Source organism: Erythrolamprus reginae, chromosome 10 (genome assembly GCF_031021105.1).
Source record: "Erythrolamprus reginae isolate rEryReg1 chromosome 10, rEryReg1.hap1, whole genome shotgun sequence".
Taxonomy (NCBI): Eukaryota; Metazoa; Chordata; class Lepidosauria; order Squamata; family Dipsadidae; genus Erythrolamprus; species Erythrolamprus reginae.
Window position 1 is genome coordinate 36,027,990 of NC_091959.1, and position 23,398 is coordinate 36,051,387.

The window sequence follows — 23,398 nt, forward strand, 5'->3', positions numbered from 1 at the left end:
TCTTTGAGAAGCAGCCCATGTGCTTCCCAGTTACAGGAAATTAATCCCTGCTCCCTCCTCGGTTAAGAGATGGCTAGCTTCTTCTCCGATCTGGTGAGTACTGGGGCTACCTATCATTTACCACCACCCACCCACCCGAACACAGACACACCCAGAGGGGGATGAACCTCCTTGGGAGTCTCCTTGCTGGTTGGTTCAATTGATATAGCCGGCTTTTCCTTTAGGGCTTGGGGAGGGGAATTGCCAGGGATGCTAAACCGCCGAGGGTGGCTTTCTATTTTATTTTTGTTTGTTTGTTTATTTATTTTATTTGTCATACAAATATAGTATTGTATTGTAGTATGTATAAAGTAGAGATAGAAAAGATAAAAAGACATTAGGACAGGATCGGTAGGCACAAAGGTGAACTTATGCACGCCCCTTATAGACCTCTTAGAAAAGGGGAGAGGTCTATTGTAGATAACGTAAGGTTGAAGATTTTGGGATTGGGGAAAGAAACAACAGAGTCCGGTAGTGAATTCCAGGTGTTGACCACTCTTGCTGAAATCGTATTTTCTGCAGTCTAGTTTGGAGCGGTTTACATTTAGTTTGTATCGGTTGCGTGCTCTTGTGTTGTTGTTGTTAAAGGTGAAGTAGTCGCTAACAGGGAGTACATTGTATTTGTATTTGTATTTATTATTTGTATTTATTAGATTTGTATGCCGCCCCTCTCCAAAAACTCGGGGCGGCTAACAACAATTTAAAAAAAACAATGTAAACAAATCTAATATTAAAAATAATCTTTAAAAACCCAATTTAAAGAACCAATCATACCTACAAGCATACCATGTATAAATTCTATAAGCCTAGGGGGAAGGGAAAGTCTCAATTCCCCCATGCCTGATGACAGAGATGGGTTTTGAGGTGCTTACGAAAGGCAAGGAGGGTGGGGGCAATTCTGATCTCCGGGGGGAGCTGGTTCCAGAGAGTCGGGGCCACCACAGAGAAGGCTTTTCTCCTGGGTCCCACCAGATGACATTATTTAGTTGACGGGACCCGAAGAAGACCGACTCTGTGGGACCTAACCGGTCGCTGGGATTCGTGCGGCAGAAGGCGGACCCGGATGTATTCTGGTCCGATGCCATGAAGGGCTTTATAAATCATAACCAACACTTTGAATTGTGACCGGAAATTGATCGGCTACCAATGCAGACTGCGGAGTGTTGGTGTGACATGGGCATATTTAGGAAAGCCCATGATTGCTCTCGCAGCTGCATTCTGCACGATCTGGAGTTTCCGAACACTTTTCAAAGGTAGCCCCATGTAGAGAGCATTACAGTAGTCGAACCTCGAGGTGATGAGGGCACGAGTGACTGTGAGCAGTGAGTCCCTGCTCACAGTCTGTGATGTATGATTTTATGAACAACAGTTAAATCAGTTCAGAGGGGGCGTAGCTGTAAATTTTCTAAACATAGTCACTGAAGTCTGGAGAAGTAAGGTAATTTGTTGCGTGAGGAGGAGTGGAGGACTCTTCTTGTGAAGCATTTCTGGACTCCTTCAATTGTATTAATGTCTGTTATGCAGTGTGGATTCCATACAGGTGAGCTGTATTCAAGAAAAGGTCTGACAAATGTTTTGCATGCTCTGGTTAGTAGATCGGTGCTTCTAGAGAAGAAGCTGCATAGAATTAAGTTTGTGACTCTTAGTGCTTTTTTGGCAATGCTGTTGCAATGGGCTCTCCCCAAACCCTTGACCACTCTTTGGAAGCTCTGTCCCAGGGAAGGGAGGGGGTGCCTTGAAAGAAGCACAGGGGGGGATGCCGAGGGCCATCCGGAATTGGGGAGAAGGCTTGGGATAATAATAATAATAATAATAATAATAATAATAATAATAATAATAATAATAATACCAGTGGCAAAGAACTGGTGGGATCATAAGCCCGAAAACGTGGTCGAAAATGAGCAAGCAAAACTACTGTGGAACATCCGACTTCAGACTGACCGAATTCTGAAGCATAACACACCAGACATCCTGATTGTGGAGAAAAAGAAAGTATGGATCATCAACATTGCAATCCCAGGGAACAGCAGAATTGAGGAGAAGCAGCTAGAGAAATTAGTGAAATAGGAAGATCTAAAAATCGAGCTGCAACGACTCTGGCATAAGCCAGTGAAAGTGGTCCCAGTGGTACTTGGCACGCTGGGCGCAGTACCAAAGGATCTCAGCGGACATTTGAAAACCATCGGAATTGACAAAATCTCCATCTGTCAATTGCAAAAGGCTGCTTTACTGGGATCGGCAAACATAATTCGCCGCTACATCACGCAGTCCTAGGTGCCTGGGAAGCGCCCGACTGATGATGAAATACGAAATCCAGCATAGTGATCTCGTTTGCTATGTTGTACTGACATAATAATAATAATAATAATAATAATAATAATAATAATAATAATAATAATAATAATTTATTATTATTATTATTATTATTATTATTATTATTATTATTATTATTATTATTATTATTATTTAGATTTGTATGCCGCCCCTCTCCGAAGACTCATTTGGGTGGAGTCTTAGACACAAGAGGTGGAATTGGGCGAGAGGGTCCCCCATAGTACTGGAGCATTGTGTCATTTTGTGTCCCAAGTATCCAGTCTCACCTGTGTCAAGAATCCACAGATCTGATTGCCATTGAGTGACCATGGGGCTGCCCCACACGCAGCAGCCGAGGGGACACATTATTGGAGTCAGGGCCTCTTCTCCCCTCGCATCTTTCATCATGCATGACAGTGGAAGTGATGTGCCGGTGTCTGGAGGCTGTTGGGGTCTGGATGGGTGCCAACAGGCTCAAGCTCAATCCAGACAAGACGGAGTGGCTGTGGGTACGGTCTCCCAAGGAAAATTCCATCTGTCCGTCCATTACCTTGGAGGGGGTATCATTGACCCCCTCAGAGAGGGTCTGCAACTTGGGCATCCTCCTTGATCCACAGCTGACCTTAGAACACCATCTTTCGGCTGTGGCAAGGGGGACGTTTGCCCAGGTTCGCCTGGTGCACCAGTTGCGGCCCCATTTGGACAGGGAGTCTTTGCTCACGGTCGCTCACGCCCTGATCACCTCGAGGTTCGACTACTGCAATGCTCTCTACATGGGGCTACCTTTGAAGAGTGTTTGGAAAGAACAAATTGTGCAAAATGCAGCTGTGCGAGCTGTCGGGCCGTAGGAAAAGCAAGTAGGATGCTTGGCTGCATAGCTAGAGGTATAACAAGCAGGAAGAGGGATTTTCCCCCCAACTAACCTCAGATTGCGCCCCCTTGTTCTTGGGTTCACTTTCCTATTAAAAACACTTCCCTCCTGCACCTTATTTAACCCTTTAACATATTTAAATGTTTTGATCATGTCCCCCCATTCCCTTCTGTCCTCCAGACTATACAGATGGAGTTCATTAAGTCTTTCCTGATAAGTTTTATGCTTAAGACCTCCCACCATTCTTGTACCCTGTCTTTGGACCCGTTCAATTTTGTCAATATCTTTTCGTAGGTGTGGTCTCCAGAACTGGACACAGTATTCCAAATGTGGTCTCACCAGCGCTCTATATAGCGGGATCATAATCTCCCTCTTCCTGCTTGTTATACTTCTAGCTATGCAGCCAAGCATCCTACTTGCTTTCCCTACTGCCTGACTGCCTCCTGAACTTTATTTAACCCTTTCACATATTTAAATGTTTCGATCATGTCCCCCCTTTCCCTTCTGTCCTCCAGACTATACAGATTGGGTTCATGAAGTCTTTCCTGATAGGTTTTATGCTTAAGACCTTTCACCATTCTTGTAGCCCATCTTTGGACCCGTTCAATTTTGTCAATATCATCTCCAGAACTGAACACAGTATTCCAAATGGGGTCTCACCAGCGCTCTATATAGTGGGATCACAATCTCCCTCTTCCTGCTTGTTATACCTCTAGCTATGCAGCCAACATTCTATTTGCTGAAAATGTGACATACAGTCTGAAATATTGACTGTTTGACTGGTTATAACCAAGTCCTCCATTTGAGGGGGAGAACGCAGACTGCTGATTGGTGGAGCCCTCTGACAGCTCCCTAAATGAATAGTTATTTCAATGATTTGTTAATGTTTTGGATGTGTTTGTGCTGTTTTTAAAATCTAATAAAATTACTTTAAAAGGTGGAGGGGTTGCTGTCAGACTGGCTAGCTGCTGGATCGAGTGCCTAGTTAAATAAAGAGCTGATTGTCTTGACACCTGTCCCAAGCCTCTTCCATCACCAGGCTCAGCGGGAAAGATGCTTCCTATTCCCTTTGAGTGCCTGTGTACATTCAAAGTGACACGTCTCTCCTCCTACCATGTCTGCACCTGCCAATGATATTTCAGTTATATTTCAGGATTGGCACATGGAGGTTCTGTTTTGTATTTCTGAGCTCTCAGAGGAAGATCCCCCAAAACGTCGCTTTGTCTCAGAGGGGAGAGTTTGTTGGGGGAGAGGCTGTGAACTCACCAGCTGGACAGATGTGGCCAGGAGGTTTGGCCGGAGGAGGAAGCGCAGTAATGGGCAGCCAAAATGTTTACTGCCTCAATGTGGGTGTGGCTTATTTTGTGGGGGGGCTTTGGTCATGTGACTGGGTGGGAGTGGCTTGCCGGCCATGTGACCAGGTAGGAGTGGATTGAACGATCATCATCCTTCAAGTGAACTGTTAAGTCCTCGACTTACAACCTTGTCAGTTGTAAGTGTCACTCGCTGGAGCGACAATTTGCTTCACGTTTCCCGCACTCACTTTCCTGGGTACTGGATAGCTAGGTAGCTAGGCGAACAGATGCTGCCGGAAGCATAAATGCTGCCAGTGCCGCTTCCACCCACGCCTTCTGCTTGCACCTCAGGCGGGAGGTGGCCGCGTGAGGCTGGAGGGGAGCCGGGCAGCAGAGAGGGAAGCTCGTCCGAGGCCAGGAAGGAGGAAAGAGGAAAAAAGCAACGAGCACAGACGCAGCAGCAGCAGCAACAGGGGGGGAAAGGAGAGCCGAACTGAGACCAGTAATCCAGGAAGTGACAGCCACCAATCATCTGGAGCTGCGCACACTTCTTCATTTCCGCAGGTGGAACAGCGTTCCACCCCGTCCTGCCTGCTGCCCACCCCCGGGGAGGTGACCTTGGCACCTTGCCCTGGAGACCCCCTAAAGTCAACCAGGGAAGCCGTGAGCTTTCTTAGACTGCAATCCAGCCATGTGGGTGCCCTTCCCATCTCTCAAGTGGTGTTCAGGGGTACGAGAGAGGGAGGGGGCGACCTTGAGTATAGAGCTGTGGTGTCCAGTGCTAGAAGAAGCCTTAACATGTCGTCTCTTTCCAGGTTCAGTATCGAGGACTCTTCCAAATGATCCTCGTGCTGGGAATCGGAGGCAGCTTCCCTTACGGATTTCACATTTCTGTCATCAACTATCCCTCCCTGGTAAGTGATCGTGCCACTCCCTTCCGGTGGGTGCTTTAGCCGGGGGGCAGAGGAGGCTCCCCATCCTGGAGTTCCAGGACGTTGGGTGCCCAGAGCCGTGGGGCAGCTGGGACATTGGGCTGGGCTGGCTGATGGTTAAACTCATGGGGGGAAAATGAAGAATCCCAGCAGCCGATTAGGTCCCACAGAGTTGGCCTTCTCCGGGTCCCGTTGACAAAACAATGCCGTCTGGCGGGACCCAGGGGAAGAGCCTTCTCTGTGGCGGCCCTGGCCCTGTGGAATCAACTCCCCCCGGAGATTTGAACTGCCCCTATCCTCCTCGCCTTCCGTAAAATGTTGAAGACTCACCTTTGCCGCCAGGCATGGGGGGATTAATCTCCCCTCTCTCCTTTTTTCGCTGACCTTTATTATGTTTAGGTTCAGTCGGACTGAGTGTACATGATTGTGTAACAGATAAGTTTTTACAACAATGTGTTTTAAATTAGTTTTAAAAAGTTTTTAACATTAGATTTGTATTTACATTGTATTGCTGTTATGTTGTGAGCCGCCCCGAGTCTTCGGAGAGGGGTGGCATACAAATCTAATAAATTATTATTAATTATTATTATTATTATTAACTGTAAAAATGAATGCCTCTTCTTTATCCACAGCATATTAAAAAATTCATTAATGAGACCTGGTTGGAACGACATGGCTCGCCACTGCCTCAAGAGAACATTGTCTTGTTGTGGTCCTTCATAGTGTCCAGTTACGGGATTGGAGGTCTCGTAGGGAGCGTCTGCTGTGGATACCTCACCACAAAATATAGAAAGTAACTTCTTCACTAGTTAGATCTGTCTACAGCAGGGTCACTAATGGTTATCTCGAAGCACTAAATGTTCAAAATGTTTGATGGTTGTCGCCCTCTGGCACCTTGTTCAGGGTGTCCACGCGGTCAAAGTCAAGACGATGGCCACAGTGTTGGCCACCATTGTGCTTTGCTGAGAAACCCCTGGAAATGCCCACCCCTCACTGCCCGCTTCTGTTGCAGAAAGAAGTGCCAGATGTTCACCAACCTGATCATGCTGACAGCTGCCCTGTCCATGGGCTTCAGCAAGATGGCCAAATCTTTTGAAATGATCCTCCTGGGACGCCTCCTATATGGAATTGGCATTGGTAGCTATATGAGATTGGCAATGGTAGTTATATGGGATTGATACTGGGAGCTATATGGGATTGGCACTGAGAGCTATATGGGATTGATACTGGGAGCTATATAGGATTGGCAATGGGAGCTATATGGGATTGATACTGGGAGCTATATGGGATTGGCACTGGGAGCTATATGGGATTGGCACTGGGAGCTATATAGGATTGGCAATGGGAGCTATATGGGATTGATACTGGGAGCTATATGGGATTGGCACTGGGAGCTATATGGGATTGATACTGGGAGCTACATGGGATTGGCATTGGGAGCTATATGGGACTGGCATTATATGGGATTGGCACTGGGAGCTATATGGGATTGGCACTGGGAGCTATATGGGATTGGCATTATATGGGATTGATACTGGGAGCTATATGGGATTGGCACTGGTAGCTATATGGGATTGGCATTGGTAGTTATATGGGATTGATACTGGGAGTTATATGGGATTGGCACCAGGAGCTATATAGGATTGGCACTGATAGCTATATGGGATTGGCAATGATAGCTATAGGGGGTGGACAAAACAATGGAAACACTTGATTTTTTTGGCATCATCATGTTTGAAAATGTTCAAATCAATCAAAATTTGACATATTTTAATGTTTTTTTAAAAAAAAATCTGTTATTTGATATGTTTTTTTAAACTACATTTTTTTAACAGAAATTTAAGGAAATTGGTTATAACCTTCTAGAAATGGCAGACCTCTCAGACTTTCAAAGAGGCCAAATCATTGATGCTCGCATGGCAGGCGCTCGTGTAACAGAAAGTGCCTGAATGTTTGGAGTTTCAAGAGGTCATGTCTCAAAAGTAATGACTGCTTTTGAAAGAGAAGGGAAAACGTCCTCAGCCAAGCACAGGTCTGGTCGAAAGTCGAAGTTGTCTGAGAGAGACCGTCGGACTCTAAAGCGAATTGTTAGAGCAGATCGCAAGATTACAGCTCCTAAAATCACTGCTGAGCTCAATAGACATGTACAGAACCCAGTCTCCACAAAAACTGTTGGAAGGGAGCTTCACAAATCTGGATTCCACGGAAGAGCTGCAAGGGGTTTCCATTTTTTTGTCCACCCCCTGTCTATGGGATTGGGACTGGGAGCTGTCTCCTAACTGTGAGCAAGTCCATTGACTCAGCAGTGGCAAAGTTTTGCTGTGATCCAGGGCCTTCCTTGGCACTTTCTCTCCTTTGGATTCACCTGCTATCACTGTAGTCCTTCTCACTCAACCACCCATAACCCAGTAGTAATGTCTCCCTGCAATGCAAGACGGTTTTAATGACATGGCCTCTTTTAATGACACGCTGACCAATTTTTCAACCTTTTTTCCTTTCTGAAGGGTTTTCTTTCAATATACATCCTCAATATGTGGGAGAGATCTCGCCGAAGAAGTTGCGGGGATTTACCAATGCCACGGTTGCCGTTTTTCTGACATTAGGCAAAGTTGCAGGACAAATCATTGGTCTTGGGTGAGTCCCTTTCCAAAACACACTCAGTGAAAGCCATTTAAATCGCCAGATGTCTCAAGCGAACACTTAATTTAAGCTTTAATTTCACAGTTTTTCATTTCAGTTGAAACTGAAGCGTTTGGCTTTGAACCTGAAGATGTGAAAATATTAGGATGCAAATATTATCTTAGAAACATAGAAACATAGAAGTCTGACGGCAGAAAAAGACCTCATGGTCCATCTAGTCTGCCCTTATACTATTTCCTGTATTTTATCTTAGGATGGATATATGTTTATCCCAGGCATGTTTAAATTCAGTTCCTGTGGATTTCCCAACCACGTCTGCTGGAAGTTTGTTCCAAGCATCTACGACTCTTTCAGTAAAATAATATTTTCTCATGTTGCTTTTGATCTTTCCCCCAACTAACTTCAGATTGTGTCCCCTTGTTCTTGTGTTCATTTTCCTATTAAAAACACTTCCCTCCTGGACCTTATTTAACCCTTTAATATATTTAAATGTTTCCATCATGTCCCCTCTTTTCCTTCTGTCCTCCAGACTATACAGATTGAGTTCATGAAGTCTTTCCTGATAAGTTTTATGCTTAAGACCTTCCACCATTCTTGTAGCCTGTCTTTGGACCCGTTCAATTTTGTCAATATCTTTTTGTAGGTGAGGTCTCCAGAAGTGAACACAGTATTCCAAATGTGGTCTCACCAGCATTCTATATAGCGGGATCATAATCTCCCTCTTCCTGGTTGTTATACCTCTAGCTATGCAGCGAAGCATCCTACTTGCTTTCCCTACCGCCTGACTGCACTGTTCACCCATTTTGAGACTGTCAGAAATCACTACCCCTAAATCCTTTTCTTCTGAAGTATTTGCTAACACAGAACTGCCAATACAATACTCAGATTGAGGATTCCTTTTCCCCAAGTGCATTATTTTACATTTGGAAACATTAAACTGCAGTTTCCATTGCTTTGACCATTTATCTAGTAAAGCTAAATCATTTACCATATTACAATCTTGATCATTGCTGTGCAATAGATCTGATCAACCACCTCTTTTATCCTCTAAAAATAAATAATCCAGATATAGATGAGGCAAAAATGTTTTGAAAATGTTATGGTAAACTCAGGAACATAAATTGTAGAATCTTAAGTTTAGGAAGTTTTTTAAGTTTGGAAGCAATTTCATTCCACAGAAATTCAAACAGTGTGATCTTGTACGACTTACGATAAGATGTGACTTCCCACTGGAAAGGAAAACCTCAAACCTTATTGCCATCTTTTAAAATAGCCCAATAAAAATATTACTTTCATGTTGGCTGATATTTAAACGAACCTGAATTATCTATTTCAGTTCAATTTTAAATTTTAAATGCCGTTCAGTCCTTGGAAGAGGGATTCCCTTCCAACCTTGCTTGGTGAAAAAGGCTGCGTCATTGTTGTCATCTTACAACAAAATACCTTACTCCGCCAGACTTGAAATTCTTGGTTTAGACAACTTACAACTCCGTCGTCTCCGTTCCGACTTAATTATAGTTCATAAAATCATATACCAAAATGTCCTATCAGTTAACGACTACTTCACCTTCAACCGCAACAACACACGAGCACGAAATCGATTTAAATTAAATGTCAACTGCTCCAAACCTGACTGCAAAAAATACGACTTCAGCAACAGAGTAATCAACACCTGGAATGCACTACTTGATTCTGTGGTTTCTACTCCTAACCCCAAAACCTTTAACCTTAGACTATCTACAATTGACCTCTCCCCCTTTCTAAGAGGTCTGTAAGGGGCGTGCATAAACGCACCACTGTGCCTATCGTCCCTGTCCTAATGTCTTCTTTTGTTATTTTTTATCATTACTTATCTAATGTTTTATTTGTACAAATTACCACCCTATAATTGTTTGAATAAATGAATGAATGAATGAATGAATGAATGAATGAATGAATGAATGAATGAATGAATTTCCCCACATCTTATCCATGCTGAGCGGCACGATGGCTCAGTGTTTAAGGCACAGGGCTTGTCGGCTGGAAAGCCAGAAGCCCAGGTTCGAGTCCCAAGTTCCACAGGATAGGATGAGCAGATAAATAGTACTCATTTGTGGTGGGAAGATGACAGCCGTTCCATGGCATCACGCTGGCCACATGGCGGTAGAGATGCCTTCAAACACCGCTGCCTCAATGGCCTTGAAATGGAGGCGAGAACCTTCCCTTCTAGTCCTCAATGATTAGCTGAGCAAAAACCAGCAGGGAGGCTCCATGATTCCTGCTGGGCGTCCTTGACTCTGCAGAGACTCACCAAGCGGGGTGACTCCTGCAGTGAGCAAATAAAGTCTGGTGGGGAAAAGCTAAGGCCACCTCTCTTATGGCACAGTATTATTATTAATATGTCAATACAACTCAGCAAACGAGATCACTATGCTGGATTTCGTATTTCATCACCAGTCGGGCGCTTCCCAAGCACTTGGACTGCGTGATGTAGCGGCGAATTATGTTTGCCGATCCCAGTAAAGTGGCCTTTTGCAATTGACAGATGGAGATTTTGTCAATTCCGATGGTTTTCAAATGTCTGCTGAGATCCTTTGGTACTGTGCCCAGCGTGTCAAGGACCACTGGGACCACTTTCACTGGCTTATGCCAGAGTCATTGCAGCTCGATTTTTAGTTCTTCGTATTTCACTAATTTCTCTAGCTGCTTCTCTTCAATTCTGCTGTCTCCTGGGATTGCGATGTTGATGATCCATACTTTCTTTTTCTCCACGATCACAATGTCTGGTGTGTTATGCTTCAGAGTTTGGTCAGTCTGAAGTCGAAGGTCCCACAGTAGTTTTGCTTGCTCATTTTCAACCACTTTTTCGGGCTTATGATCCCACCAGTTCTTTGCCACTGGTAAATGGTAGCTCTGGCACAAGTTCCACTGGACCGGAACTATCACTTACCAGTGGCAAAGAACTGGTGGGATCATAAGCCCGAAAAGGTAATAATAATAATTATTATTATTGTTGTTGTTGTTGTTGTTGTTATTAATTAGATTTGTATGCCGCCCCTCTCCGAGGACTCGGAGCGGCTCACAACAGGAAAAACAATACAACGAATACAAACCCAATCTTTAAAAACAGTTTAAAAACCCTTATAAAAAAAGGCCAAACAAAGCATGCATAAACCTCAATAGGTAAGGGGTGTGCTAATTTCCCCATGCCTGGCGACATAGGTGGGTTTTCAAAAGTTTACGAAAGGCAAGGAGTGGGGGTAGTCCTGATCTCCGGGGGGGGGGAGTTGATTCCAGAGAGTCGGGGCCGCCACAGAGTAGGCTATTACCCTGGGTCCCGCCAGACGGCATTGTTTAGTCGACGGGACCCGGAAAAGGCCAACTCTGAGGGACCTAATCGTACCAATCACGTCCTTTCTTTTTTCTGCAGGGAGATTCTGGGCTCGGAGTCCTTGTGGCCCCTGCTCTTGGCTTTCAGTGGGATCACAGCCACCATCCAGTTGGTGGCCCTCCCCTACTTCCCAGACTCCCCCCCGTACCTTCTGATCCAGAAAGGCAACGAGGAGGCCTTCCTGAAAGGTAGGAGGGTCTCCCAGAAGGGGAACGAGGGCTGCAAAATGCGGTTATGCTTGGAGGCAGCTGATTTTCTGCCTTTTTCCATCGCCATGTCAATGTTCCCGAACTCAAAATTAGTCAGAAAGTGGTGATGGGATTAAAATGCCTATTATTATTATTATTATTATTATTATTATTATTATTATTATTAATAATTAGATTTGTATGCCGCCCCTCTCCGAAGACAGACAATATACAGAGTACAAATCCAATATTAAAAACAGTATTTAAAACCCTTATAATAAACCCTTATAATAAAAAACAATCATACAACCCAAATAGACCATACATAAATCATAATAGTTGAGGGGTATATCAATTTCCCCATGCCTGGCTACATAGGTGGGTTTTCAGGAGCTTACAAAAGGCAAGGAGGGTGGGGGCAGTCCTAATCTCTGGGGGGGAGTTGATTCCAGAGGACTGGGGCCGCCACAGAGAAGGCTCTTCCCCTGGGTCTCACCAGATGGCATTGCTTAGTCGAGGGGACCCAGAGAAGGCCAACTCTGTGGGATCTAATCGGTCGCTGAGATTCATGCGGCAGAAGGCGGTCCCGGAAGTAGTCTGGTCTGATGCCATGTAGGGCATTATAGGTCATTACCAACACTTTGAATTGTGACCGGAAACTGATTGGCAGCCAGTGCAAGCCGCAGAATGTTGATGAGACATGGGCATACTTGGAAAGCCCATGATTGCTCTCGCAGCCGCATTCTACACGTTCTAAAGTTTCCAAACAATCTTCAAAGGTAGCCCCATGTATAGAGCGTTGCAGTAGTCGAACCTCGAGGTGATGAGGGCATGAGTGACCGTGAGCAATGATTCCCTGTCCAAATAGGGCCACAACTGGTGCACCAGGCGAACCTGGGCAAACAAATTAAGTTTCACCACAAAGGATACTTATAAACATCTGGGTCACTCCAGAAACCAAACAGTGTTAGACACTTCAAGGTCAATGCAGCATAACTCAGGGATATACATAAGGCATAAGGAAAGTCCTGAAATCCACCCTTAATGGTGGAAATACTGTTAAAGCCACCAACACCTGAATTACCCACTTCTTCAATCCTTTGCAGTAATTATATCCTGGACACAAAGTGAACTAGACCATGCACTAGAGCAGTGTTTCCCAACCTTGGCAACTTGAAGAGATCTGGGCTTCAACTCCCACAATTCCCCAGCCACCATTCGCTGGCATGGGAATTCTGGGAGTTGAAGTCCAAATATTTATTTATTTATTCATTTGTCCAATACACAAATACATAGGAAGAAAAATAGACATGTAGTAATATATATAAGGGTAAAAGTGAACTTAGAGGAGAGGATATATGAAAGAAAGAAAATATATATAAGTGAGAGAAAGGAAAGGCAATTGGACGGGACGAAAGGCACACCAGTGCACTTATGTACGCCCCTTACTGGCCTCCTAGGAACCTGGAGAGGTCAATCGTGGAGAGTCTAAGGGAGAAACCTTGGGGGTTAGGGGTTGACACAATTGAGTCCAGTGATGAGTTCCATGCTTCGATAACTCAATTGTTGAAATCATATTTTTTACAGTCAGGTTTGGAGCAGTTCGTATTAAGTTTGAATCTGTTGTGTGCTCTTGTGTTGTTGCGGTTGAAGCTGAAGTAGTCATTGACCGGTAGGACGTTGCAGCATATGATCTTGTGGGCAATACTCAAATCGTGTTTTAGGCGCCGTAGTTCTAGGCTTTCTAGGCCCAGGATTGTTAGTCTATTTTTGTAGGATATTCTGTTTCGAGTGGAGGAGTGAAGGGCTCTTCTGGTGAAATATCAATATATTCAAGATGGCAAGGTTTGGAAACAATGCACTAGAGTCACATGCCAGCTGATTGCCAGCCTTCCAGAGAGAGTGAAGGAGGACGCTTTCGCCCTCCCAGAGGCTTCAGGAAATACTCCAGAACCCGTGAATGGTGAAAAATAGACCCAACGGGCCTATTGGGAGTCCGGAGGCTTCAGTGAGGCCTGTGTGCATATACCAGGAAGGGTTAGCATGGGGGGGGGAGGCTTCTGCGCACATGTGGGGGGGGCATTGCATTATGGCTGGGGGCGTGCACACTATCGTTCCCCCTCGCGCCCTTTCGGCACCCAAGCCAAAGCAGGCCAGCCCTCACTGAGCTAGGCGTCCCCCGAGAGAGCCGTCACGCATGTCGTCCTTCTCTCCACAGCCATCCGACAGCTCTGGGGCGACGGGGACCACCAAGCCGAGATCGAGGACATCAAGCGGGAAAAGGCGTCCATGTCTTGCACCAAAAGCCTCCGAGTGCTGGAGGTGCTGAGAGCCCAGTCGCTGCGCTGGCAGCTGTACGTCATGATGACCCTGATGACCACCCTGCAGCTGTGTGGCATCAATGCAGTTGAGTCTTCGCCCACAGGAGCCCCACCACGGCTGCTGACCCCCATCTCACAGTGGGCCCATCCCAAAACCCAGCGTGGCAAGAGCGCAGAACCCTTTAACAGGAGAAAAACAGTTGTTTGGTACAGGCTGATTCAGACATCAATCTCCCCTCCTTAAAATAAAGTGTTATGAACTGGATACAACCCCTCTCCCCCCAAAAAATAACCTTCCCTCCTCTCCTTTTCCTTCCCTTCTAAAAACGCTGCCTGTCTCCTCATTTTTTGTTCTTTTCCAGATCTACTTCTACTCGTTTGAGGTTTTCCGCACAGCCCAGTTCGAAGAGGCCCTTATTCCCTACATTGCGTTGGGGGTTGGCATCTGCGAGTGCGTCTCATCCATCCTGTGTGTAAGTTCAAGTGGGGAGATGTGGATGCTGTCAAAGTCCCTGATGAAGACAATGTCTTCAAAGGGGCTAAGAGCAACCCAGCCGTGTGGGATCACTCACGAACGCGAATCCTAGAAAGAAGACTTGGACACATTTTCTCTCTGGGTGAAGTGACACAGTATAGAGTTGTGTACAGTACTTCTTTTTATTTGGGAGCATGAGCAAAATGGGGATAATTACACGTACATGTCAAGTGATACACAAACATCCAATAACATAACTTCAAACATGACATATCTTTGAGTCCTTCCTTTCCCACAAACCAATTTCCTAGAAACTCTTCCTCCGAGCAAATGTTTCTCACACCTAATTTCTCTGAAGCCTTCTGCCTTATCACAACTAATCTTCCTTAATCACCCTCTCCTCCTGTGTTTGCTTCAGGCAATGTAAATCTCCCCCTTTGATCGTATAAATTCCTGTCTGGGGTGATGTAAACTTGTTTATCAGTGAGATGTTTATTGACCCCATTTATGGTCAGTTGTTTCCCTGTTGTAACTCACCAGAAATACAGACTTAAGCAGTTAGTACCGTCCTATCCTGGCTATAATAGAATCAGGGTAAGCAGAGCATTTTTATGCTAGAGGTCCAGATATATATGATATAATCCTAGTCTAACATTTTATGATATACTGCAACAGGGAGACCTTATGAAAGATGGGCAGAACCCCTGTCTTCCTTCTGCCCAGTCCAGGTTGAAGATGGTAGGGACTAGGGAGTGCTGGCCCCATTGTTCTTGGCTGGCAGGTGGTTTTCTCTGAGACAGATGTGAGTGATTTGCATCCTCTGGGTGGCTGCAATTGGGTATTTTAAAGAGATCGGGTGCCTGTCCCATTTGTCTGAAATGGTCTAGGGCAGCGATAGCGAACCTTTTTCCCCTCGGTTTCCAAAAGAGCATGGGTGTGTGCTATTGTGCATAATTCACCCATAATTCAACCACAACAACACAAGAGCACACAACAGATTTAAACTTAATATTAACCATTCCAAACTTGACTGTAAAAAACTTGACTTCAGTAACCAAGTTGTCGAAGCGTGGAAGTCATTACCGGACTCCAGTGTCATCCTCAAACCCCCAACACTTTACCCTTAGATTATCCACGGTTGACCTATCCAGATTCCTAAGAGGTCAGTAAGGGGCAAGTACAAGTGCACTAGAGTGCCTTCTGTCCCCTGTCCTATTGCTCTCCTATATCTCCTATACCTTTCTTCTATTCCTATATCTCTTCTTCTATTCTTTTATTGATATGTTCTATTACTATACCTTCTTTTCTATTCTTTCTTAGATATATTTTACTATGAGTATCTCCTCTATAACCTTCATCATGTATTTTACTATGTGTATATAGATATATACCCACTAAAACCCTCATTGTGTATTGGACAAAATAAATAAATAAAATAAATAAATAAAATAATTCAATGCCTGGGGAGGGCGCAAACAGTTTCCCCCACCCCTTGGAGGCCCTCTAGAGGCCAGGAATGGCCTGTTTCCCAACTTCCCACAAAGGCTTCCTTGGAGCTGGGGGAGAGTAAAAATGCCTTCCCCCCATCCCTCCAGAGGCTCTCTGGAAGCCAAAAACGCCCTCCCAGAGCCTCTGTGTGAGCCAAAAATCAGCTGGCCGGCACACACATGCACGTTGGAGCTGAGCTAGGGCAATGGCTCACGTGCCAGCAGATATGGCTCCATGTGCTACCTGTGGCACCCATGCCATAGGTTCACCATCACTGGTCCAGGGCCTCTTGCTTGAGCAGGAGGTTGGTCCTAGAATAGGGACATCAAACTCAATTTCATTGAAGGCTGCATCAGGGTTGTGTTTGAGCTGGAGGGTGGAGGGGTGCCCAGGGGGCATGGTCAGCGCAACATCATTTGTGTCAGGTGTGCCTATGATGACCTGTGAGCACTCTTGCCAGTTTAAATGGGCTCCTTAGCTCTGTTTTTGGCTGCGATGGCCTCCTGCAACCATTCACGGCCCTCCCAAGCTCTGTTTTCGCTGGCAGAGGCCAATCCTGTGCTGTTTCCATGGGCCAGATCTAAACACCCTGCGGGTCAGATCCTGCCCCTGGGCCTTGAGTTTGATACCTAGAAGACCTCCAAGGTCCCTTCCAACTCTGTTGCATTGTTAATTAATAGATTTTGGAGAATAATTGTTAGCATTCCCACAATTAGCCTATCGAAATAGCACGAATGCAGAAGAGCCCTGCATTCTTCCTCCCGTAACAGAATACCGTACGAAACCAGACTTATAATCCTGGGCCTAGAAAGCTTAGAACTAAGACGCCTTAAACATGATCTAAATATGGTCCACAAGATTATATGCTGCAACGTCCTGCCTGTCAACGACTACTTCAGCTTCAACCACAACAACACAAGAGCACATAGAGCACATAGATTCAAGCTCAATATTAACTGCTCCAAACTTGACTGTAAAAAATACGACTTTAGTAATAGAGTTGTCGAAGCATGGAACTCATTTCCAGACTCCGTAGTGTCATCTCCTATCCCCCAACATTTAACCCTTAGACTATCCACGATTGACCTCTCCAGATTCATAAGAGGTCAGTAAGGGGCGTGCATAAGTGCTCTAGTGTGCCTCCTGTCCCGTCCTATTGTCTCTCCTGTATCTCATATATCTTCTCTTCTATCCCTATATCTTTCTTCTATTCTCTCATCGATTTATTTTATCCTATATTCTCTCTTCTATTTTTTCTCTAATTTCTATTTTCTCGAAGGTGTCCTCTATTACCTTCATTGTGTATTATTGTGTATTGGACTAAATAGATAAATAGATAGATAGATAGATAGATAGATAGATAGATAGATAGATAGATAGATAGATAGATAGATAATTATTATTATTATTTGATTTGTATGTAATAGATAGAGATAGAGATAATGTAACAAAGTTATTATTATTATATAAATTATTGTTATTATTATTTATTAGATTTGTATGTAATAGATATAGATAGATATTATTAATATTTATTAAATTTGTATGTAATAAATAGATAGATATGTAACAGAGAGAGAGAGAGAGAGAGAGAGAGAGAGAGAGAGAGAGAGAGAGAGAGAGAGAGAGAGAGATAAAAAATTTCTCTATTTCCTTCTGCATTTCAGAGTTCTCTGATTGAGCGTTTTGGGCGGAAGCTTCTCCTATGGGGAGGATATGCTGCCATGGTGCTGGTGTTGGCTGCACTCACAGTCACTCTTTCATTCCAGGTAAGGGGGGTATTTTAGTGGGGGGGGTTCCTTTCTTTCTGTGAAGCGGAAGTGTCTGCTTCTCGCATGGGTGAGATACAGTATAGCAAAATGAAAATGGGGTGGAATGCAAAATGAAGACCATTCAGATATGCTTCGTGGGCGTATTTCAGGAGCCCCGTTCTAGATCAGGAAGGCCAAGCGTCCCCTTGATCCAATTTGACACCTCAAATTCCCAGTTGCCCCAGCAACAGTCAGGAACCAGAGTGTGCGGTTGCTGTTTCCTTTAAAGGAGCCTTTTTTTTTCCATTACAGCATCGCTTCTTTTGGATGCACTACCTGAGCGTCCTTTTCATCTTCCTCTTCGTCATCTTCTATGGAATTGGACCTTGTGAGTATTTCCACCCAGGAGAGATGGCTGGATGGGGAAGAACCCTCCCCAACCCAAGATCAAGTGGCTGTGGGGATATTCCATGGCTGATCTTGAATGGGACTGCACGCCCTTCAGATGTGGTGCACAATTTGGGGATCCTCCCGGAGATTACGACTGCCCCCACCCTCCTTGCCTTTCGCAAACTCCTAAAAATCCACCTATGTCACATGGAGAAATTGATATACCCCTCGGCTGTTCCACTTTATGTATGATTTGTTTGATTGCATGGATTGCATGGTTGTTCTTAATAAGGGTTTTAAATATTGTTTTTAATATTGGATTGGTATACTGCATTGTTGTGAGCCGCTCCGAGTGCTCAGACATGGGCGGCATACAAATCTAATGGAAACTGCAGTTTAATAATAATTAATAATAATAATAATTTATTAGATGTGTATGCCGCCCCTCTCCGAAGACTCATTTCCAAATGTAAAATAATGCACTTGGGGAAAAGGAATCCTCAATCTGAGTATTGTATTGGCAGTTCTGCGTTAGCAAAAACTTCAGAAGAAAAGGATTTAGGGGTAGTGATTTCTGACAGTCTCAACATTTAAATATGTTAAAGGGTTAAATAAGGTTCAGGAGGGAAGTGTTTTTAATAGGAAAGTGAACACAAGAGCAAGGGGACACAATCTGAAGTTAGTTGGGGGAAAGATCAAAGGCAACATGAGAAAATATTATTTTACTGAAAGAGTAGTAGATCCTTGGAACAAACTTCCAGCAGACGTGGTTGGTAAATCCACAGTAACTGAATTTAAACATGCCTGGGATAAACATATATCCATCCTAAGATAAAATACAGGAAATAGTATAAGGGCAGACTAGATGGACCATGAGGTCTTTTTCTACCGTCAGACTTCTATGTTTCTAATAAATTATTATTAATTATTATTCATTCACATCAGTTCCACCTGATGTGCTGGTTGTGCCCTTTCCTAGCTCCAGGGGTGCTTGTCACTTGTACCTTGGCCACCTTTCATCTTGACTACTGCAATGCAGTCTACATGGGGCTGCCCACCAGCTTCATCACTGGGAATCAGTGATGAATAAAGAAATGGAGTTTGTGATCAAGGATTACATTATAATTCTGCTCTAAACCATCTGCTTTTTTGTTGTTAGGCATTCATCACCAGAGCTGAGTTGTGTCCCTTAATCCTCCCGAGACACCATAATGGTTTTAGGAATGATGAGTTCCTACTAATTTAATTTAATTTATTAGATTTGTATGCAGGAGAGCCTTATCTGTGGCGGCCCCGGCCCTCTGGAATCAACTCCCCCCAGAGATTAGAACTGTCCCCACCCTCCTTGCCTTTCGTAAATTGCTTTAGACTCACCTTTGTCGCCAGGCATGGGGGAAATTGAGATTACCCCCCCCCCCACTGGGCTTATATAATTTATGTATGGTACACTTGTGTTGTATGGTTTTAATGATGGGTTTTAGATGTTTTAGATTTGTTATACTGTTGTTATCTCTCTGCAGACTTGGGGCAGCTCACAACAACAATAACAACAGTATAACAAATCTAAAACATCTAAAACCCATCATTAAAACCATACAACACAAGTGTACCATACATAAATTATATAAGCCCAGTGTGGGGGGGGTAATCTCAATTTCACCCATGCCTGGCGACAAAGGTGAGTCTAAAGCAATTTACGAAAGGCAAGGAGGGTGGGGACAGTTCTAATCTCTGGGGGGAGTTGATTCCAGAGGGCCTGGGCCGCCACAGATAAGGCTCTTCCCCTGGGGCCCGCCAGACGACATTGTCTAGTTGACGGGACTCAGAGAAGGCCAACTCTGTGGGACTTTATCGATCGCTGGGATTCGTGTGGCAGAAAACAGGAATGTAATAAGGCTGCTCACCTGCTTTTAAGCATGAAGAGCAGGAGGCCAAGATGATTTAGCACATCTATCCCAGCCCAGCCCATCCATGGCTACAAGAAAACGTTTCTCTTCAGCCTTCCCACATCTGGAGGCCTCACACGAGCCGTGACACTGATTTTATGCTCCCTTTCTCTCCTTCTTTGCTAGCTGGTGCCACAATATCAGTTATGGTGGAAATCTTCAATCAAACCTACCGTCCATCTGCCTTTGTAATTGTGGGGTTTATCAACTGGATGGGGCTCTTTCTGCTGGGGATGATCTTCCCGTTCATTGTGGTAAGAGTAACTGGATTTGGTGTCACCAAAAGGACCAGATGTTGTATACACACTCGTTTAACTGCACAAATAATAATAATAATAATAATAATAATAATAATAATAATAATAATAATAATACAGTGATACCTTGTCTTACAAATGCCTCATCATACAAACTTTTCGAGATACAAACCTGGGTTTTAAGATTTTTTTGCCTCTTCTTACAAACTATTTTCACCTTACAAACCCACCGCTGCCGCCACTGGGATGCCCCGCCTCTCGACTTCCATTGCCAGCGAAGAACCCGTTTTTGCACTGCGGGGATTCCCCTGAGGCTCCCCTCCATGGGACACCTCACCTCAGGACTTCCGTGTTTTTGTGATGCTGCATGGAAATCCCAGGAGGGGAATCCCAGCAGCGCAAAAACAGGTGCTTCACTGGCAATGGAAGTCCGGAGGCGGGGCATCCCAGCGGCGGTGGTGGATTCGTAAGGTGAAAATAGTTTGTAAGAAGAGGTGGGGTTTCAAGGACTTCGGTGTTTTTGTGATGCTGTGATTTCACTGATGCTCCCTTCGCTGGGAAACCCCACCTCCGGACTTCCGTTGTCAGCGAAGCACTCGTTTTTAGAATGCTGGGATTCCCCTGCAGCATCGCAAAAACACAAAAGTCCGGAGGTGGGGTTTCCCATGGAGGGGAGCCTTAGGGGAATCCCAGCAACACAAAAACGGGCGGGCGCTTCAGCTGGCAAAAGGGGTGAATTTTGGGCTTGCACACATTAATCACTTTTCCATTGATTCCTATGGGAAACATTGTTTCATCTTACAAACTTTTCACCTTGAGAACCTCGTCCCGGAACCAATTAAGTTTGTAAGACAAGGTATCACTGTACTTGTATGCCGCCCCCTCTCTGAAGACTCGAGGACAGGGCTTGTTTAATGAAGTGAATCCACCCCTGTATTGACCTGTCCTTAAATAACACTGTAAAAGGCAACACCAGGTGCCTTTTTTAGGTTTTAATTTTCCTTTCTCTGTTTTCAGGAGTATCTTGGTCCCTTCTGCTTCCTGATTTTTATGGGGATCCTGGCCGTTTCAAGTGTAATCATCTATTTGTATCTTCCAGAAACAAAGGGAAAATCTATTCTCGAAATTACAATGGAATTTAACAAGCTAAATTATGGAAAGAAACAAGTTTTTCTCACAGAAAATGGTTCTCCAAAGGAAACTGAACTTTGTACCAAACTTTAACGCTTGAAATGCAAAACCTCTGTATTTTGAGAACTGTATAGCACATAAAATTTATTAATCCCAACACTAAAGAATTTGTTCTGAAATTTGACAGACCTTCACAAAGAGCAAAATCCATCTCTACATTTGAAGAACATTTGGATGGTCGCGCACACCATTATCCCCAGTGCCAGTTGCTATTTCTTCCCAATGCTTTTATACTCAGGCGCTCAATAGCACCGAGGAAATTCTTCCCGCTTGGCAAGCGCCAGAGCGTGAAATTGAACCGATTGAAACACTTGCTTAGGGGACGGTTTCCTTGGGGCTTTCAGGGCTCGTGAGTTCTTGTCTAGTCCAGTCCACACTTCAAAAGGGACCTTACTGCCTGCCAGGTGATACTTAGAAACATAGAAACGAAAATGAGCCGGGGTGGCGCAGCAGGTAGAGTGCTGTACTGCAGGCCACTGAAGCTAACTTGTAGATCTGAAGGTCAGCAGTTCAAATCTCACCACCGGTTCAAGGTTGACTCAGCCTTCCATCCTTATGAGGTGGGTAAAATGAGGACCAGGATTGTGAGAGCAATAGGCTGGCTCTGTTAAAAAAAGTGCTATTGCTAACATGTTGTAAGCCGCCCTGAGTCTAAGGAGAAGGGCGGCATAAAAATCGAATGGATGGATGGATAGATAGAAACATAGAAGATTGATGGCAGAAAAAGACGTCCTGTCGCTTCCACAGCTTGGAGAGCACTGAGACCGGTTTCACAGCAAAGCTTAGCGTCCCCCCCACCTACTCCAAGTGCTTCAGTCCCACTCTGACCAATAGGAGCGGTGCAGGAAATTCAATTGCATTACTTTTGGAACGCACCCTGTATATTATTTTGTTTCCTTTTATTAAGCCACTCATGCAATAAGTTTTGTAATACAGTATTCCGAAGCTCCTTTCTCTTTCAATTCTAACATCAATTTATCTAATTCTATGCATTCAAAAATCTTTTTAATTTTAACATTTTCGGTTGGTCCTCATTTCCAGGACTGGGCTAGGGTGAGTCTGACTGCTGTGAGAATGTGTCATATATTCAGCGATGGGTTCCACGCTTTCCGGCTCATTTGGACGGTCCCGCACACGCGCCCAGGCACATTTCCAGGGACATTTCCAGCTACCAGTGTGCTCCCATCAGTGGGCACAGGCGTCCATACGAGATTTGGCTTCCTACGCAGAATCTCACGAGAGGGCACTTGCGCGCAAGAGATTCCACGGATTTTCTGTGATTTCTTTGGCCCTTGCGCATGCTGAAAATCGCACTGCAGAAAATTGGCAAAATCTCAGGTGTGCGAGCATCCTCACGTAGGATTCGGCTTTCTACACATGGGCAGAAGCCGAATCTTGCGCCAATGTGGGTGCCTGCCGGCCAGTCAGTTGGAGCTGTATGCGCAGCTCCATTTTTCCAACTGCAACTGCGCACCTGACCGTGTGGGCTGCAGCCCAATACTGCACACGTTCCCTTTGGGCAATTTTCCTTCTGTACATGTGCAGGAGACAAAAAATGTGCCAAAATCTCACCAGGGAATGCTGGCACATGTACAATTTCGGCAGGTTTTTTGCTGCATGAATGGAAACAAACAAAAAAACTCACCGAAATCTCATGCGCACAAACATCCCCTCAGAAGACTTTGCTTCTGCACATGCGCAGGAAGCAAAAGCAGCGCCCCCTCAAAAAAAAAATTGTTTAAAAAAAAAAGGCGCAGATTGCACCGGAATGGTGGTGCGCAAATTGTACAATCTGGCCGCGGCTCCTGGAAGAGGGCTGCCCCGATCACGGGCTTCCTGCCGGTCTCTCTTTAGTTATTCCTTCCAGCCACGTCCGCATTTTATGCCACATTCCTCGAGTCCCGGAAGGGATGGGTTCCTTTTACCTCAGG

The 23,398-nt window shown here is 44.8% G+C and overlaps 1 protein-coding gene across 2 annotated transcripts; it reads left to right on the forward strand.

Annotated features, from left to right (window-relative positions):
• LOC139173044 (solute carrier family 2, facilitated glucose transporter member 11-like) lies at nucleotides 1–21,574 on the forward strand. 2 transcript variants are annotated; one of them, XM_070762499.1, is made up of 13 exons: nucleotides 17–93; nucleotides 4,413–4,569; nucleotides 5,334–5,432; nucleotides 6,083–6,243; nucleotides 6,463–6,587; nucleotides 7,955–8,084; nucleotides 11,500–11,648; nucleotides 13,867–14,054; nucleotides 14,332–14,442; nucleotides 17,600–17,701; nucleotides 17,996–18,071; nucleotides 20,146–20,273; nucleotides 21,294–21,574. In XM_070762499.1, exons 2-13 carry the CDS (start codon nucleotides 4,501–4,503, stop codon nucleotides 21,498–21,500), a joined length of 1,545 nt encoding a protein of 514 aa, XP_070618600.1. In that variant the 5' UTR covers nucleotides 17–93; nucleotides 4,413–4,500; the 3' UTR covers nucleotides 21,501–21,574. The 2 variants fall into 2 exon arrangements, with proteins under 2 accessions (XP_070618599.1, XP_070618600.1); XM_070762498.1 differs by lacking the exon at nucleotides 4,413–4,569 and having other exon boundaries at nucleotides 1–93.
• Nucleotides 21,575–23,398: the final 1,824 nt, after the last annotated feature.

Coding starts and splice junctions, on each gene's coding strand:
- LOC139173044 (XM_070762499.1), top strand. CDS start 4,501: ATGTGGCCAGGAGGTTTGGCCGGAGGAGGAAGCGCAGTAATGGGCAGC. Junction 6,244..6,462: donor CTCACCACAAAATATAGAAA/GTAACTTCTTCA, acceptor CTTCTGTTGCAG/AAAGAAGTGCCAGATGTTCA. Junction 6,588..7,954: donor CCTATATGGAATTGGCATTG/GTAGCTATATGA, acceptor TCCTTTCTGAAG/GGTTTTCTTTCAATATACAT.